Source organism: Neophocaena asiaeorientalis, unplaced genomic scaffold (genome assembly GCF_003031525.2).
Source record: "Neophocaena asiaeorientalis asiaeorientalis breed wild unplaced genomic scaffold, Neophocaena_asiaeorientalis_V1.1 scaffold347, whole genome shotgun sequence".
In the NCBI taxonomy this organism is placed as follows: Eukaryota; Metazoa; Chordata; class Mammalia; order Artiodactyla; family Phocoenidae; genus Neophocaena; species Neophocaena asiaeorientalis.
In genome coordinates this window covers 1,311,060-1,328,175 of record NW_020171818.1, presented here as the reverse complement: position 1 = coordinate 1,328,175, position 17,116 = coordinate 1,311,060, and the positions used below count along the sequence as shown (strand labels likewise).

At 37.1% G+C, this 17,116-nt stretch overlaps 1 protein-coding gene across 4 annotated transcripts in view; it reads left to right on the top strand.

Annotated features, from left to right (window-relative positions):
* Positions 1 to 17,116, top strand: part of SCCPDH (saccharopine dehydrogenase (putative)) — a 61,990-nt gene that overhangs the window by 17,758 nt on the left and 27,116 nt on the right. For all 4 annotated transcript variants that reach the window (XR_003002431.1, XR_003002430.1, XM_024739102.1 and 1 more), the window contains exons 6-9: positions 372 to 502; positions 1,167 to 1,284; positions 3,353 to 3,472; positions 3,561 to 3,617. Coding sequence is in view for 2 of the 4 variants with exons in the window: in XM_024739102.1 (XP_024594870.1) it covers positions 372 to 502; positions 1,167 to 1,284; positions 3,353 to 3,472; positions 3,561 to 3,617 (426 nt within the window). In the remaining 2 variants the exon portion in view is untranslated. The remainder of the gene's footprint in view (positions 1 to 371; positions 503 to 1,166; positions 1,285 to 3,352; positions 3,473 to 3,560; positions 3,618 to 17,116) is intronic.

Genomic DNA, 17,116 nt, shown 5'->3' with positions numbered 1-17,116 from the left:
AAAATGATGACATGAAACTTATTAAAAAGAGCATAAATAATGGTAGGAGGAAAGAAGAAAGGGCATATGTTTGTAAATATATAATATATAAATAGGGTATAAATAGTGAATGTGATCAAACTGATGAGTTTTACTGCTGCCTAGCCAGTCATAAAAATTTATCTCAAGATTATTAAATAAGGGATTATGCCTTGCTCAAATAGAGGTGAAATGTTCTTTGTATCAATTATAAATTACTTGGTTTTACATTTTAGTAATTATCCCTTAAGACATGTTTCTTCTAATATTTTAATTTTATTGGAGTATAGTTAATTTACAATATTGTGTCAGTTCTAAGACAAGTTGCTTTAACTCTTGAATTATTTTCTTAGGGGTTGTGCACTCATGATGGTACCTGGAAGTCAGCGGTTTATGGTTTTGGAGATCAGAGTAATTTGAAAAAACTACGAAATGAGTCCAATTTGAAGCCTGTCCCAATTGTTGGTCCAAAATTGAAAAGAAGGTATATTATCTCAAAATCTATTCTTCAGTTTATCTAACCATATTGTTGTTTATCTGACTGTTAATAACATATGCTACTAAGAAAAGCCTGGAGACTTTTATAGTGAGTTCAGGATTGTTTTCAAAGATAAATAAAATATAATTAATATGTTACCCTAAGTTTAAGTACTTCATATATAATAATACATTTGGATTCTGGGAAAATTCTGGAAAAAATCAGTTTTATGACTCTTCACTATCAATATCAAAATTAAACATCAATTAAATTTCATGCTGTAAAAATGTGATGATCTTATGTATATTAATCAACCTATTAATTAGTATTTATATGTGAGAACTCTAAACTCAGAGTTTGGCTGTTGAAATGAGTGTTCTTCTTATCATTATCTAGGGAAATTGATGGGGTATAAAACATGGTCAAACTATATGTGTTAAGTGCCCATGGTGTGAAGAATACTACATTGTTCCAACTTGTCACTTGTTTGGGTGCAGGTGTAGAGAACAAAGGACAAATACTGAAGTAAATTTTAATTAAGAGCAGATCTGCCATCTTTACTGTTATTATTAATTGCCTCAAGAAGAGTTAAGGTTTTTATTCAGAAATCTACCAGTTATAGTTGTGGTCACTGTAAATGGAGAAGATACAACATGCTTCTGTCTTGCAGGTGGCCAATTTCTTACTGCAGAGAACTCAACAGTTATTCCATTCCTTTCTTGGGAGCAGATGTGTCTGTTGTGAAGCGGACTCAGCGTTACTTGCACGAAAATTTAGAGCAATCACCTGTAAGCGTATATGATTTATTTTTTAATAAAGAGTATTCTATGTTTGTTTCAGTTCCCCTATCATTTTAATGTAGGATTTTTATGTTTATAAAGCAAAAAAAGAAAGAGCTAAAATAGTGCATGTTTCAGTTTCTGGAAGCATAAAGAATTAGTAGTGTAGAACATTTTGCATTTTATGGGGGTGGTAGTAGCCTTCTCCCATAATTCAACTCTGACCTTCTGAATACCTTTTTAATGTAACACAATAGCAGCAAGTTCAGTATAGGAAATCCTGGTATCGTAAATACCCAACAGCCCTGTTGCGAGTTTCAGCTGCTAGAATACTCTTTCTGTTGCTTATGGAGGTGTCTAGGTTCTTCTCTCTTATCTCCTTGCTACCTCTAGAGAACTATCCTACTCCATTTGGTGAGGGAAGTAATTTTTCCCACTGCTGAGACTTGAAGAGGAAACTATGTCAAGTTTTAAAAAAAAAACAAAAAACGAGAGTATTTTCTTATAGAAGAGATTGTAAGTGGAGTCTACACTCTGTAATGTATAATTGTTAAACTCAGGTATATTGTTATGGACTTTTTATATATAGATTATGTGGACTTTTGTGTTCAAATAGGGGGAGCTAATTACCTTTTGCAACAATTTTTTTTTAACATCTTTATTGGAGTATAATTGCTTTACAATGGTGTGTTAGCTTCTACTGTATAACAAAGTGAATCAGCTATACATATGCATACATCCCCATATCTCCTCCCTCTTGCTTTTCCCTCCCAACCTCCCTATCCCACCCTTCTAGGTGGACACAAAGCACCGAGCTGATCTCCCTGTGCTATGCGGCTTCTTCCTCCTAGCTATCTGTTTTACATTTGGTAGTGTGTATAGCTCCATGCCACTCTCTCACTTTGTCCCAGTTTACCCTTCCCCCTCCTCGTGTCCTCATGTCCATTCTCTACGTCTGCGTCTTTATTCCTGTCCTGCCCCTAGGTTCTTCAGAACCCTTTTTTTTTGGATTCCATATGTATGTGTTAGCATACAGTATTTGTTTTTCTCTTTCTGACTTACTTCATTCTGTATGACAAACTCTAGGTCCATCCACCTCACTACAAATAACTCAATTTCATCTTTTTATGGCTGAGTAATATTCCATTGTACATATGTGCCACATCTTCTTTATCCATTCATCTGTTGATGGGCATTTAGGTTGATTCCATGTCCTGGCTATTGTAAATAGAGCTGCAATGAACATTGTGGTACATGCCTACTTTTGAATTATGGTTTTCTCAGGGTATATGCCCAGTAGTGGGATTGTTGGGTCATATGGTAGTTCTATTTTTAGTTTTTTAAGGGACCTCCATACTATTCTCCATAGTGGCTGTATCAATTTACATTCCCACCAACAGGGCAAGAGGGTTCCCTTTTCTCCACACCCTCTCCAGCATATATTGTTTGTAGTTTTTTTGTTTTGTTTTGTTTTGTTTCTTTGCAGTACGCGTCCCATGTTTGTAGATTTTTTGGTGATGGCCATTCTGACCAGTGTGAGGTGATACCTCATTGTAGTTTTGATTTGCATTTCTCTAATGATTAGTGATGTTGAGCATCCTTTCATGTGTTTGTTGGCAATCTGTGTATCTTCTTTGGAAAGTGTCTATTTAGGCCTTCTGCCCATTTTAATAATTTCTTTTAAAAAATGTCCTCCCTGGGGGCTTCCCTGGTGGCACAGTGGTTGAGAGTCCGCCTGCCGATGCAGGGGACACGGGTTCGTGCCCCAGTCCGGGAAGATTGCCGCGGAGCGGCTGGGCCTGTGAGCCATGGCCGCTAAGCCTGCGCGTCCAGAGCCTGTGCTCCGCAACGGGAGAGGCCACAACAGTGAGAGGCCCTCGTACCTCGAAAAAAAAAAAAATGTCTTCCCAGTGTCTGATTTCTGGACAAGCTTTTGGAACATAACACATTCATAAAATGGAAACTGCTTTTGTTCGATATTTATGACTATAGAGTAAGTTATTAGTAGCTAACATTCTTGTATTACTTGGTCTAAGAAAGTAGGGAGTAACATCCTGACTTTATATTCTTCATCTAGGTTCAGTATGCTGCTTATGTAACTGTGGGAGGTGTCACCTCTGTTATTAAGCTGATGTTTGCTGGACTTTTCTTTTTATTCTTTGTGAAGTTTGGCATTGGAAGGCAACTCCTCATAAAAGTAAGTAATATTTCTATGAAATTAGACCTTAGACGTATTTTCCATGAATTTTTGAAAATATCACTAAAGGTTTTATTTTTTCCTTTAGTTCCCATGGCTCTTCTCCTTTGGTTATTTCTCAAAACAAGGTCCAACACAAAAACAGGTAACCCTTTCCTTTGTATCCAGGTCTCTAAAATAATATTTTTCTTTATTTCATTTTTACTTTTCCTCAGTGTAGTTAAAATAACAGCTAAGACCTGATGAAGCACTTACTGTGTTTCAGACACTCTTTTATATTCTTTACATAAATTAGATTACTCAGTCTTTTTGAACACTCCTTGAGGTGTTATCTCCATTTTACAAATGAGGAAAATGAGTCACAGAGAGGCTAAGAAACTTGCCAAAGTCCTATAGTGAGTAAATGGCCAAGTTAGAATGAGAACCCAGCTATCTGGCTCCAGAAATTATATTCTCTTTACTTCATAGAGATTTCAAATATCTTTACTCTTCAGTTTTTCTCCTTCATTATCTCCTCCTTTTTTACGTCCTCTCTCCCCCTCCTCCAAGCTTCTCTTCCCTTTCCTCTTTCACACACCCTGGATCCCCATGGTAGATAAGTTGAATTACCATCTGTCCGGTATCCTCAAGTGCTTCAGGCACTTCAGATTTCATGTGTAAAATCTAAATTTATTTCCACTGAACCCTCTTCTTCCTTCTGTATTTCCCATCTCAGTTGGTGGCACTGTCATCTGCCCAGTCCTGAACGTAGGCATCATTCTAGATTTTTCTCCAAATCCATCATAACTACCTTAGTTCAGGCTCTTATCCCTCTTCTCTTCTCTCTCTCTCTCTGTCTCTCTTCCTTCTAATTGTGGTAAAATACACATGACAAAATTCCCCATCTTAACCATTTTTAAGTGTTCAGTGGTATCAAGTACTTTGATATTATTATACAGCCATCACCACCATCCATTTCCAGAATTGTTTTCATCTTGCAAAACTGAAACTCTATACCCATTAAAAAATAACTCTCCTTTCCCCTTTTTCCCCAGTTCCTAGCAAACACAATTCTACTTTGTGTCTATGAGTTTGACCACACTAGAACATCATGAGTGGAATCATGCAGAATTTGTCCTTCTGTGATCAGCTTATTTTACATAGGATAATGTCCTCAGAGTTCATCCGTGTTGTAGCATGTGTCAGAATTTCCTTTCTTTTGAGGCCAAATAATATTCCATTGTATATAGGGTTGTTTCTCAGTATCTTCAGAGGATTGGTTCCAGGATGCCCCACAGGTACCAAAATCCATGATGCTCAAGTCCCTTATATAAAATAGCATAGTATTTGCATATAACTTATAGACATTGTCCTGTATACTTTAAATCGTCTATAGATTACTTTATAATACCTATGTAAATACTACGTAAATAATTGTAAATGGTATGTTAATAGTTGGTGGCATGAGGCAAATTCAAGTTCTGCTCTTTGGAAATTTCTGGAAGTTTTTTCCCAAATAATTTGGATTTGACATTGGATGAGTGTGGACACAGAAATCATGAATATGGAGGGCTGATTGTATATACCGTATTTTGCTTATCCATTCATCTGTCCATAGACACTTGGGTTACTTCTATTTTTGTCTATTTTGAATAATGCCTTTATGAAATTGGGTGTGCAGATATCTCTTCAAGACCCTTCTTTCAGTTCTTTTGGGTATATTCCCAGAAATTCAGTTGTTGGATCCTGTGGTAATTCTAGTTCTAAATTTTTTAGGAACCAACAAACTATTTTCCACTGTGGCTGCACCATTTTACATTCCCACCAACTGTGCACAAAGGTTCTAATTTCTCCACATCCTTACCAACACTTGCTATTTCCTTTTTTTTTTTTTATAGTAGCCATCCTAATAGTTGTGAGGTGATCTCTCATTATGGTTTTGATTTGCAGTTCCCTAAATGATTAGTGATGTTGAACTTCTTTCCATGTGCTGCTTATTGGCTTATTTGTATATCTTCTTTAGAGAAATATCTGTTCTTGTCATTTGCCCATTTTTGTACTGTATTGTTGAGTTCGAGGAGCTCTGTGTATATTCTGTATATTAATCCCTTATCAGATATGTGATTTGCAAATATTTTCTCCCAGTCTGTGGGGTTGTCTTTTCACTGTTAATAGTGCAGGCCCTTATCTTTCAGCTGAACTGTTCATAGCCTTCCTATGATTTCTTTCTAATTCATCTTCCCACTGCTGTATAAGAAATCTATGATGCAAATCTGACTCTGTTCCCAAGGATGGTTCGACATATGCAAATCAATCAGTGTGATACACCACATTAACAAAAGAGAAGACAAAAATCATAGGATCATCTCAATAGACGCAGAAAAAGCATTTGATAAAATTCAACGTCCATTCATGATACAAACTCTCACCAAAGTGGGTGTAGAGGAAACATATCTCAACATAATAAAAGCCATTTACCACAAACGCATAGCCAACATAAAACTCAACAGTGAAAAGCTGAAAGCCTTCCCGCCAAATTCAGGAACAAGACAGATGATGCCCACTCTCATCACTTCTGTTCAACATTGTATTGGAAGTCCTAGCCACTGCAGTCGGACAAGAAAAAGAAATAAAAGATATCCAAATTGGAAGGGAAGAGGTAAAATTGCAGATGACATGATACCCTATATAGGGAACCCTAAAGACTCCACACAAAAACTATTGGAACTAATAAATGAATTCAGCAAGGTAACATGATACAAGATTAATATACAGAAATCTGTTGCAGTCCTTTACACTAACAATGAAATATCAGAAAGAAAAAGTTAAAAAAAATTCCGTTTAAAATCTCATCAAAAAAAAAACTAGGAATAAACTTAACCAAAGTGGTGAAAGACCTATATGATGAAAACTGTAAAACATTGATAAAGGAAATTGAAGATGATTCAAAGAAATGGAAAGATAGCCCATGCTCTTGGACTAGAAGAATTAATATTGTTAAAATGGCCATACTATCCAAAGAAATCTACAGATTTAATGTCATCCCTATCAAATTACCCATGACATTTCTAACAGAACTGGAACGAATAATCCTAAAATTAATATGGAACCACAGAACTGCCAAAGCAATCCTGAGGAAAAAGAACAAAGCTGGAGGCATAACCCTTCTAGACTTCAGACAATACTACAAAGCTATCATAATCAAAACAGCATGGTATTGGCACAAAAACAGGTCAATGGAACAGAATAGAGAGCCCAGAAATAAAACCACACACCTATAGGCAATTAATCTTTGACAAAAGAGGCAAGAATATACAATGGAGAAAAGACAGTCTCTTCAGCAGGTGGTGTTGGGAAAGCTGGACAACTTCATGTGTCAATGAAATTAGAACACTCCCTCACACCATATACAAAAATAAACTCAAAATGGTTTAAAGACCTAAATATAAGACACGATACCATAAAACTTCTACAGGAGAACCTGGGCAAAGCATTCTTGGACATAAATCATAGCAATATTTTCTTAGATCTGTATTCCAAGGCAAAAGAAATAAAAGCAAAAGTAAACAAATGGGACCTAATTAAACTTAAAACCTTTTGCACTGCAAAACAAACCATCAGCAAAATGAAAAGACAACCTACGGACTGGGAGAAAACATTTGCAAACAATGCAGCCAAACAGGGGTTAATGTCCAAAATATACAAACAGTTCATACAACTCAATATTAAAAAAAAATCCAATTAAAAAATGGTCAGAGGGCTTCCCTGGTGGCGCAGTGGTTGAGGGTCCGCCTGCCGATGCAGGGGATGCAGGTTCATGCCCCGGTCCATGTGGGAATGTAAATTGGTACAGCCACTATGGAAAACAGTATAGAGATTCCTTAAAAAACTAAAAATAGAGCTACCATATGATCCAGCAATCCCACTCCTGGGCATATATCCAGAAAAGAGGAAAACTCTAATTCAGAAAGATAAATCCACCCCAATGTACATAGCACCACTGTTTACAATAGCCAAGACATGGAAACAACCCAAGTGCCCATCAACAGACAATTGGTTTGAGGAGATGTGGTGTATATTACTCAGACATAAAAAAAGAATGAAATATTGCTGTTTGCATCAATGTGGATGGACCTAGAGAATACCGTACTAAGTGAAGTAAGAGAAAGACAAATATTATATGATATCACTTATATGTGGAGTCTAAAAACTGATACAAATGAATCTATATACAAAACAGAAACATTCTCAGAGATAGAAAACAAATTTATGGTTACCAAAGGGGAAACGGCGAATAAATTAGGAGAAGGGGATTAACAGCTACAAACTACTATACATAAAATAGATAAGCAACATGGATTTACTATATAACACAAGGAACTATATTCAATATCTTGTAATAACCTATAATGGAAAATAATGTGAAAAAATATATATACACACGTATAACAAAATCACTTTGCTGTACACCTGAAACTAACAATACTGTAAATCAACTATGCTTCAATAAACAATAAAATCTGACCCTGTTATCACCTTCTTTAAAATACTTCCCTGGCTTATTGCTTTGGCAATGACTCTTACAGCTGGGACTTTATATATCAGAATCACCCAGGGAGATTTTTTTCAAATACATCTTTTGACCCTGGCATCTGGACATTCTGATTCAGTAGGTGTGGAGTGGGGCCTCGAAGGATAGGTCAGTGGTTCTCAGCTTTGGGAGAGAGCCCAAAACAGATGACCAGAGATGAGGGTTTGATTGGTGTGGAATGTGGCCTGGGCAGTGGGCTTTTTGAAAACTCCCCTGTAATGTTAATGCACTGCCAAGGTTGTGAATCACTGATGTGGAGGTAGGAAGGTTCTGGGTGATGTTTGGGTTATTTTGGTTCACACTCCTAGAGCACCAGTGACTGAAGTCCATCTCTGCAGATGTGAGACCCTTCATGAGCTAGCCCTGGATAGCAGATAGGCTTTTTTTTTTAATGCCAACTCTGATTAATTGGTAGTAGCATCCTAGAGACTGTTGAAAATTGTCTCATACTGAATGTGTCATGCCTGAGAGGGTTACAGTCAGATAGCATGTGTGCCTCAGGCAGGGGAGGAGACAAGTACAGCCTGTGTGTCTGACTTTGTTCACACCCTGTTCCTCTTCAGTTGTATGTTCTAGCCATGTTAGACTGCGATCCACCATGCTACTGCATCCCTTCTCGACTTTTTCCCCCGAAAGGGGTTCTTGAGTTAAAAATTAGAAACCACTGGTGTAGGAGCAGTGTAAGTGTGAAAAGAAGGAAGAGCTTACAATGGTCCTGATTCCAGTGCTGAAACTTACTAATCATTATATGGGTTCTTAACACTGTTTAGATTTATCACGGCCAGAAGAATTGGTTACTCACTGTAACTAATTCACAAGAGCCTGAGGTATATAAACCAGAATGCAATTAATTAACTTAACCAGAAATATATCTATTAGTTAGGTAAGATAATTTCAGAACAAGGCATTGTCCTGCTTACTTACTCTCTCCATTTAAGCAAATTACAGAAGACAATTCACTTTTTTTTTTTTGGTGGAATCAATCTTCACAAGAGATGGACTACAGTGCAGGTAGCCTGGAAGAGTTATCCTCTCCCTTAGACATGTTTGGACAGAAAAAAATCAATAACTTCTCTCCCTATTTGTTTCCTCTTTTCCTTTCTTCTCTACTTGCCAACACTAATTCTGGGAGATTTAGTGTATAGTGAACAATCAATCAGGCCTTGAAAGGCCTGGATGCCATCCTATTATTTTATTTTTTTCATCCTATTATTTTAAGATAATCTCTGCTCAGATCTCATGAACTCACTTACAATTTATAATGTAATGCTCAGGCATTTATAAGGCTACATGTTGTAGAATGAAGTGAGGGAAATGGTAAGGAAAAGTGGTCATGCCTGAGAAAGCTGCCAAATATCTTTGCACCAAGGAAGTCCACTTGGTTTCTTTTGTGAAACGTATCCAACTTGGCTTCCTCCTGTTTTTATTTGGAATTCATCTTCTTTGGTATTATTGGCCTTTGACAGCATATGACCTTGGGCATACATTAGTAGATGAATCTATTGCTACTTTTAAATAATAGTTACCTAATTTTGATAAATGTACTGAAAAGCTCCTATCTTTTTCTTTATTTTTTATTCAATTTATTTAATCTAAAAAAAATATCCAGTTCATTGATTTCTTCCATCCCTACCCCCTGCCTCTGACAACCACCAATCTGTTCTCTGTATATATGACCTTAATACATATATGCACGCGTGCACACACACACACACACACATACATATATACACACTGCATTTTCTTTATCCATTAGTGGACATTTAGGTTGTTTCCACATCTTGGCTATTGTAAATAATGCCGTAGTGAACATGGGGATGCATATATTTTTTCAAATTAGTGTTTTTGTTTTCTTCAAATAAATATCTGGGAGTGGACTTGCTGGATCATATGCTAGTTCTGTTTTTAATTTTTTGAGGAACCTCCATACTCTCTTCTATAGTGGCATTCATTCAATATACATACCCACCAACAATTCACAAGGGTTCCTTTTTCTCCACATCAACACTTATTTGTCTTTTTTGATAATAGCTATTCTGACAGGTGTGAGGTGATATTATGGTTTTGATTTGCATTTCCCTGATGATTAGTGATATTGAGCATATTTTCATGTGTCTGTTGGCCATCTGTATATATTTTTTTGGAAAAATGTCTATTCCGTTCCACTGCCCATTTTTAATCAGGTTGTTTGGGGTTTTGTTGATGTTGAGTTGTATACATTCTTTGTATATTTTAGTTATTAACCCCTTATTAGATATACTGTTTGCAAATATCTTCTTCCATTCAGTAGGCAGTCTTTTTGTTTGGTTGATAGTTTCCTTCACGGTGCAAAATTCAATTTAATGTAGTCTCACTTGTTTATTTTTGCTTTTGTTTCCCTTGACTGAGGAGACATCCAGTAAAATATTGCTAGGACCAATGTCAAAGAGCATACTACTTATATTTTCTTCTAGAGATTTTTGTGGTTTCAGGTTTTACACTTAAGTTTTTAATCTACTTTGAGTTTATTTTTCTATATGGTGTGAGACAGTAGTCCAGTTTGATTTTTTGCATATAGCTGTCCAGTTTTCCCAACACAATTTATTAAAGAGGTTGTCTTTCCTGTTGTATATTCTTGCCTCCTTTGTCGTAGATTAATTGAACATGTAAGTGTGGGATTATCTCTGAGCTCTTTATTCTGTTCCATTGATCTATGCGTCTGTTTTTTTCTGCCAGTACCATACTGGGTTTTTTGGGTTGTTTTTTGTTTTTTTGGCCATGCCATGTGGCTTGCGGGATCTTAGTTCCATGACCAGGAATCAAACCTATGCCCCCTGCAGTGGAAGCATGGAGTCCTAGCTGCTCGACCACCAGGGAATTCCCAGTACCATACTGTTTTGATTACTGTACCTTTGTAGTATAGTTTGAAATTAGGGAAGATGACACTTCCAGCTTTGTTGTTCTTTCTCAGGATTATTTTGACTATTTGAGGTCTTTTGACTTCACAATTAAGAATTATTCGATCTTGGTCTGTGAAAAATGCCATTGGTATTTTGATAGGTATTGCATTCATTCTCTAGATTGCCTTGGGTAATATTGTCATTTTAACAATATTAATTCTTACAATCCATGAGCATGGTGTATCTTTCTACGTGTCGTCTTCAGTTTCTTTCATCAGCGTCTTACAATTTTTCAGGTATTTTACCTCATTGGTTAGATTTTTACTAGGTATTATTCCTTTTGATGCAATTGTAAATGAGATTGTTTTCTTAATCTCTTAATGACTGTTTGTTGTTAGTGTATAGAAATACAACAGATTTCTGTATATTAACTTTGTACCATATCCTGCAACTTTACTAAATTCATTTATTAGTTTTAATAGTTTTTTGGTGGCATCTTTAGGATCTGTTGTATGTAGTATTGTGACCTCTGCAAACAGCGACAATTTTACTTCTTTCTTTCCAATTTAGATTCCTTGTATTTCTTTTTTCTTGTCTGATTGTTGTGGCTAGGACTTCCAATACTATGCTGAATAAAAGTGGCAAGAGTGGGCACTCTTGTCTTCTTCCTGATGTTAGAGGAAATGCCTTCAGATTTTCACCATTGAGGATGATGTTAGCTGTGGGCTTGTCATATATGGCCTTTATTATGTTGAAGTATGTTCCCTGTATACCCAGTATGTTCCCTGTATACCCTGTATCACAATGATTGATTTACAGTTATTGAATTAACCTTACATCCCAGGATAAATCCCACTTGATCATGGTATATGATTCTTTTAATGTATTGTTGAATTCAGTTTGCTAACATTTTGTTGAGGATTTTTGCATCTATGTTCATCAATGATATTGGCTTGTAATTTTCTTTTTTTGTGATATCTTTGTCTGGTTTTGGTATCAGGGTGATGCACATTCATAGAATGACTTTGGAAGCATTTCTTCCTCTGCATTTTTTTGGGATAGTTTGAGAAGGTTAGGCATTAACTCTTCTTTAAGTGTTTGGTAGAATTCACCTGTGAAGCCTTCTGGTACTGGACTTTTGTTTATTGGGAGTTGAGGGTTTTTTAAATTACTGATTCAGTTTCATTCCTGGTAACCAGTCTGTTTATATTTTCTATTTTTTCTTGATTCCATCTTGGGAGATTGTACATTTCTAGGAATTCGTCCATTTCTATATTGTCCATTTTATTCACATGCAGTTGTTTCAGAAATCTTTTATGATCCCTTGTGTTTCTGTGATATCAATTGTAACTTCTCCTTTTTCAGTTCTGATTTTATTTATTTGAGCTCTCTTTCTTTCTTGATGAGTCTGGCTAAAAGTTTATCAATTTTGTTTATCTATCCAAAGAATCAGCTTTTAGTTTCATTGATCATTTCTATTGTTGTTGTAGCCTCTATTTCATTTATTTCTGCCCTGATCTTTATGATTCCTTTCCTTCTACTAACTTTGAGTCTTGTTTGTTCTTATTTTTCTAGTTCCTTTAGGTGTAAAGTTAGGTTATTTACTTGAACTTTGTTTGTTTGTTTCCTGAGGTTGGCTTGTAATGCTGTAAGCTTCCGTCTTAGAACTGCTTTTCCTGTGTCCTGTAGATTTTGGATTGTTGTGTTTCCATTTTCATGTGTCTCCAGGTATTTTTTTGATATCCTCTTTCTTCATTAAGCCATTTGTTGTTTAGTAGCATGTTGTTTATCCTTCACATGTTTGATTTTTGCAGTTTTTCCTTATAGTTGATTTCTGGTTTCATAGTGTTGTGGTTGGAAAAGATGCTTGATATGATTTCAATTTTCTTAAATTTACCAAGCCTTATTCTGTGGCCTAGCATGTGGTCTATACTGGAGAATGTCCGTGTGTACTTGGAAAGAATGTGTATTCTGCTGCTTTTGGATGGATTGCTTTGTATATATCTATTAAGTTCATCTAGTGTAATATGTCATTTAAGGCCAGAGTTTCCTTATTGATTTTCTGTTTGTGTGATCTGTTCATTGATGTTAGTGAGGTGTTAAAGTCTCCTACTATGATTGTGTTACTGTCAATTTCTCCTTGTATGTTTGTTAAGATTTGCTTTATGTATTTAGGTACTCCTATGTTGGATTGTTGTTATATCCTCCTGTTGGATTGGTCCCTTTCTACTTAGTAATATCCATCCTTATCTCTTGTTATAGTCTTGGTTTTAAAGTCTATTTTCTCTGATATAAGTATTGCTACTCTGGCTTTCTTTTCATTTTTTTTCACATGGAATACCGTTTTCCATTCCCTCACTTTCAGTCTATGTGTGTCTTTATATCTGAAGTGAGTCTCTTGTAAGTAGCATATATATGGGTCTTGTTTATGTATCCATTCAGTCACTCTACGTCTTTTGAGTAGAGCATTTAGTCCATTTACATTTACTGTAATTATTGATAGGTATGTACTTACTACCATTTTGTTAATTGTTTTCTGGTTGTTTTTGTAGTTTTTTTATTTTTTCTTCTTTTTCTCTCTTCCCATGTAATTTGATGACTATCTTTAGTGTTATGTTTGGATCTCTTTCTTTTTTGTGTGTGTGTATCTATTATAGATTTTTGGTTTGGGGTTACCATGAGGTTTATATATAGCAACCTGTATATATTTGTGATTATTATAAGTTAATGATCTCTTTAAGTTCGAACACATTTCTAACAACCCTGCATTTTTACTCCTCCCTACCCCATGTTAATGTTTTTTGGTGTTTTGTTTGTTTGTTTTTTGTGGTACACGGGCCTCTCACTGCTGTGGTCTCTCCCGTTGCGGAGCACAGGCTCTGGATGCACAGGCTCAGCGGCCATGGCTCACGGGCCCAGCCGCTCTGCGGCATGTGGGATCTTCCTGGACCGGGGCACGAACCCGTGTCCCCTGCATCGGCAGGTGGACTCTCAACCACTGCGCCACCAGGGAAGCCCCATGTTAATGTTTTTGAAATCATATTTTACATCTTTTTATTTTGTGTATCCCTTAACTACTTACTGTAAAAATAGGTGATTTTACTACTTTTGTCCTTTAACTTTTCTGCTAGCTTTACAAGTAGTTGGTCTACTACCTTTACTATATATTTGCCTTTACCGATGAGATTTTTCCTTTCATAATTTTTATATTTCTAGTTGTAGTCTTTGCTTTTCCACTTAGAAAGGTCCCTTTAATGTTTCTTGTAAAGCCTGTTTAGTGGTGCTGAACTCTTTTAGCTTTTTGCTTGTCTGTAAAACTTCTCTTTAAATCTGAATGATAGCCTTGCTGGGTAGAGTATTCTTGGTTGTAGGTTTTTTCCTTTCATTACTTTAAAATATGTCATGCCACTCCCTTCCTCCTGGCAAAGTTTATGCTGAAAAGTCAGCTGATAGCCTTATGGGAGTTACCTTGTATTAACTGCTTGCTTTTCTCTTTCTGCTTTTAAGAGTCTCTCATCATCTTTAATTTTTACCATCTTAATCACAGTATGTCTTGGTGTAGATATCTTTGGGTTCATATTGTTTGGAACCCTCTGTGTTTTCTGGGCTTGGATGTCTGCTTCCTAAGTTAGAGAGGTTTTCAGCTATTTTTTCTTCAGATAAGTTCTCCCCTTTCTCTCTTCTCCTTCTGGTACCCCTGTAATGCAAATATTAGTAAATTAGTACATTAGTACCTAGAGGTATCTTTAACTGTTCTCATTTTTAAACATTGTCCTTTCTGTTCAGCTTGGATGATTTCCACTACTCTCAGTTTACTGATCTGTATCTTTAATCTACTGTTGATTTCTTCTCATGTATTTTTTATTTCAGTTATTACATTCTTCAGCTATGTTTGGTTCTTCTTTATATTTTCAAACTCTTTGTTATACTTCTCACTGTGTTCATCCGTTCTTCGCCCAAGCATCTTTGAGTCCCTTTATGATCATTATCTTGAACTCTTTATCAAGTAGATTGCTTATCTCCACTTATCTTAGTTCTTCTGGTGTTTTATTTTGTTCCTTTTTGGAACACATTCCTCTGTTGCCTCCTTTTGCCTATGTCTCTGTTTTTTATTTCTGTGTATAATATTAGGTAAGTCAGTTACATTTTGCAATCCTGGAGAATGGCCTCCTGTAGGAGACTTTCAGGGGGGCCTAGCAGCATACTCCCCACTGGTCACCGGAGCTATATGCTCTAGCAGTGCCCCCTTTGTGGGCTGTATGGGCCTTTCTGACTACTGTGGGCACACTAGTAGGCAGAGCTGGCCCCCAGATGGCTGCCAGGCCCTGCCTCATGCCGAGGCTACTGCCCTTCTGGTGGGCATGGCCTGGACCTGGAGAGGCTGTCTGCAGGGCCCTGGGGGTCCTGGGCTGGTACCAGCCTGATTGTAGGTGTGGCCAAGTCATGGCATGCTGCGCCAGGTATCCAGGGGGCTCAGGCTGGTGCCACCACCCTGGGGTGAGCAGTACTGGGGTCCCAACATAGCTGGCTGCAGGACCCAGGGAGTCCCAGGGCTGGTATTGGTCTCCTACTGGGCAGGGAAGCACCTGATGCTAATGAGATAGAGGGAGGACCCCAAAATGGTGCTTGCCAGCACCAGTGTCCTCATGGCAGAACAGGTGCCCCCAAATGGCTCCCATTAGCATCTCTGTCCCCAGAGGGAGTCCCAGTTCCCTTCTGCCTCCCTGGAAGGCTCTCCAAGATCAGCAAGTGGGTTGACCTGGGCTCCTTTCATATTACTACCTCTGCATTGGATTTCAGAGCATGTGAGATTTTGTGAGAGTCCTTTAAGAGTGTAATCTCTGTTTCCTATGGCCCTCCAGCTCTCTGTATGCAAGCCCTGCTAGCCTTCAAAGCCAGATGTTCTGGGGGCTTGTTTTCCTGGTACAGGACCCCCGGGCTGGGGAGAGCCCAGTGTGAGGCTCAGACCCCTCGCTCCCTGGGGAGAATGCCTGTAATTGTGATTATCCTCCCATTTGGGAGTTGCCTACCTGTGAGTTTGGGTCTTGCCTACACTGCATCTCTGCTTCTCCTACCCATCTTGTTGTGGTTTCTTCTTTATATCTTTAGTTGTTGAAAATATTTTCTGCTAGTCTTCAGGTTGTTCTCATTGATAGTTGCTCTGTATATAGTTATAATTTTGGTGTGTTCAGGGACTTCCTAAACTCCACCATCTTGATCATTCCTCTATTTCTAGTTTTTTGATGGTAGCCGTTCTGACAGGTGTGAGGTGATATCTCATTGTGGTTTGATGTGCATTTCCCTCATGATTAATGATGTAGAGCATCTTTTCATGCACCTATTGGCCATCTGTATGTCTTCTTTGGAAAAATGTCTTCCGATCTTCTGCGCATTTTTCAGTTCAAGTGTTTGGTTTTTGCTAGTGAGTTGTATTAGTTCTTTATATTTTGGGGGTAATAGCCACTTATCAGATATGTGATTTGTAATATTTTCTCCCATTTAGTAGGTTGCCTTTTCATTTTGTTCATGGTTGTCTTTGCTGCACAGAAGCATTTTACTTTGATATAATCTTACTTGTTTATTTTTGCTTTTGTTTCTGTTTCTGGTGTCAAGTTCAGAAAAAGCATCTTTAATACCTATGTCAAGGAACTTACTGCCTATGTTTTCTTCTAAGAGATGTATGGTTTCAGGTCTTATATTCGTCTCTAATCCATTTTGAGTTAATTTTTGTGTATGGTGTAAGAAGCAGTCCAGTTACATTTTTTCAACGCCATCTGTTGAAGAGACTGTCCTTTCCCCATTGAATATTTTTGGCTCCTTTGTCATAAATTAATTGACCACATATGTGTGGGTTTACGTCTGGGTTCTTTGTGCTGTTCTGTTGATCTATGTGCCTGTTTTTATGCCAATACCATACTGTTTTAATTACTATAGCATTGTAATATTGTTTGAAATCAGGGAGCATGGTACCTCCAGCTTCATTCTTCTTGCAAAGATTTCTTTGGCTATTTGGAGTCTTTTCTGGTTTTATATAGACTTTAGGATTTATTGTTCTAGTTCTGTGAAATATGCCATTTGTATTTTGATAGGGATTGCATTGAATCTGTAGATTGCTTTGTGTAGTGTGCACATTATAATGATATTCTCTCAATCCATGATCATGGACTGTCTCCATTTATTTGGGTCTTCAATTTC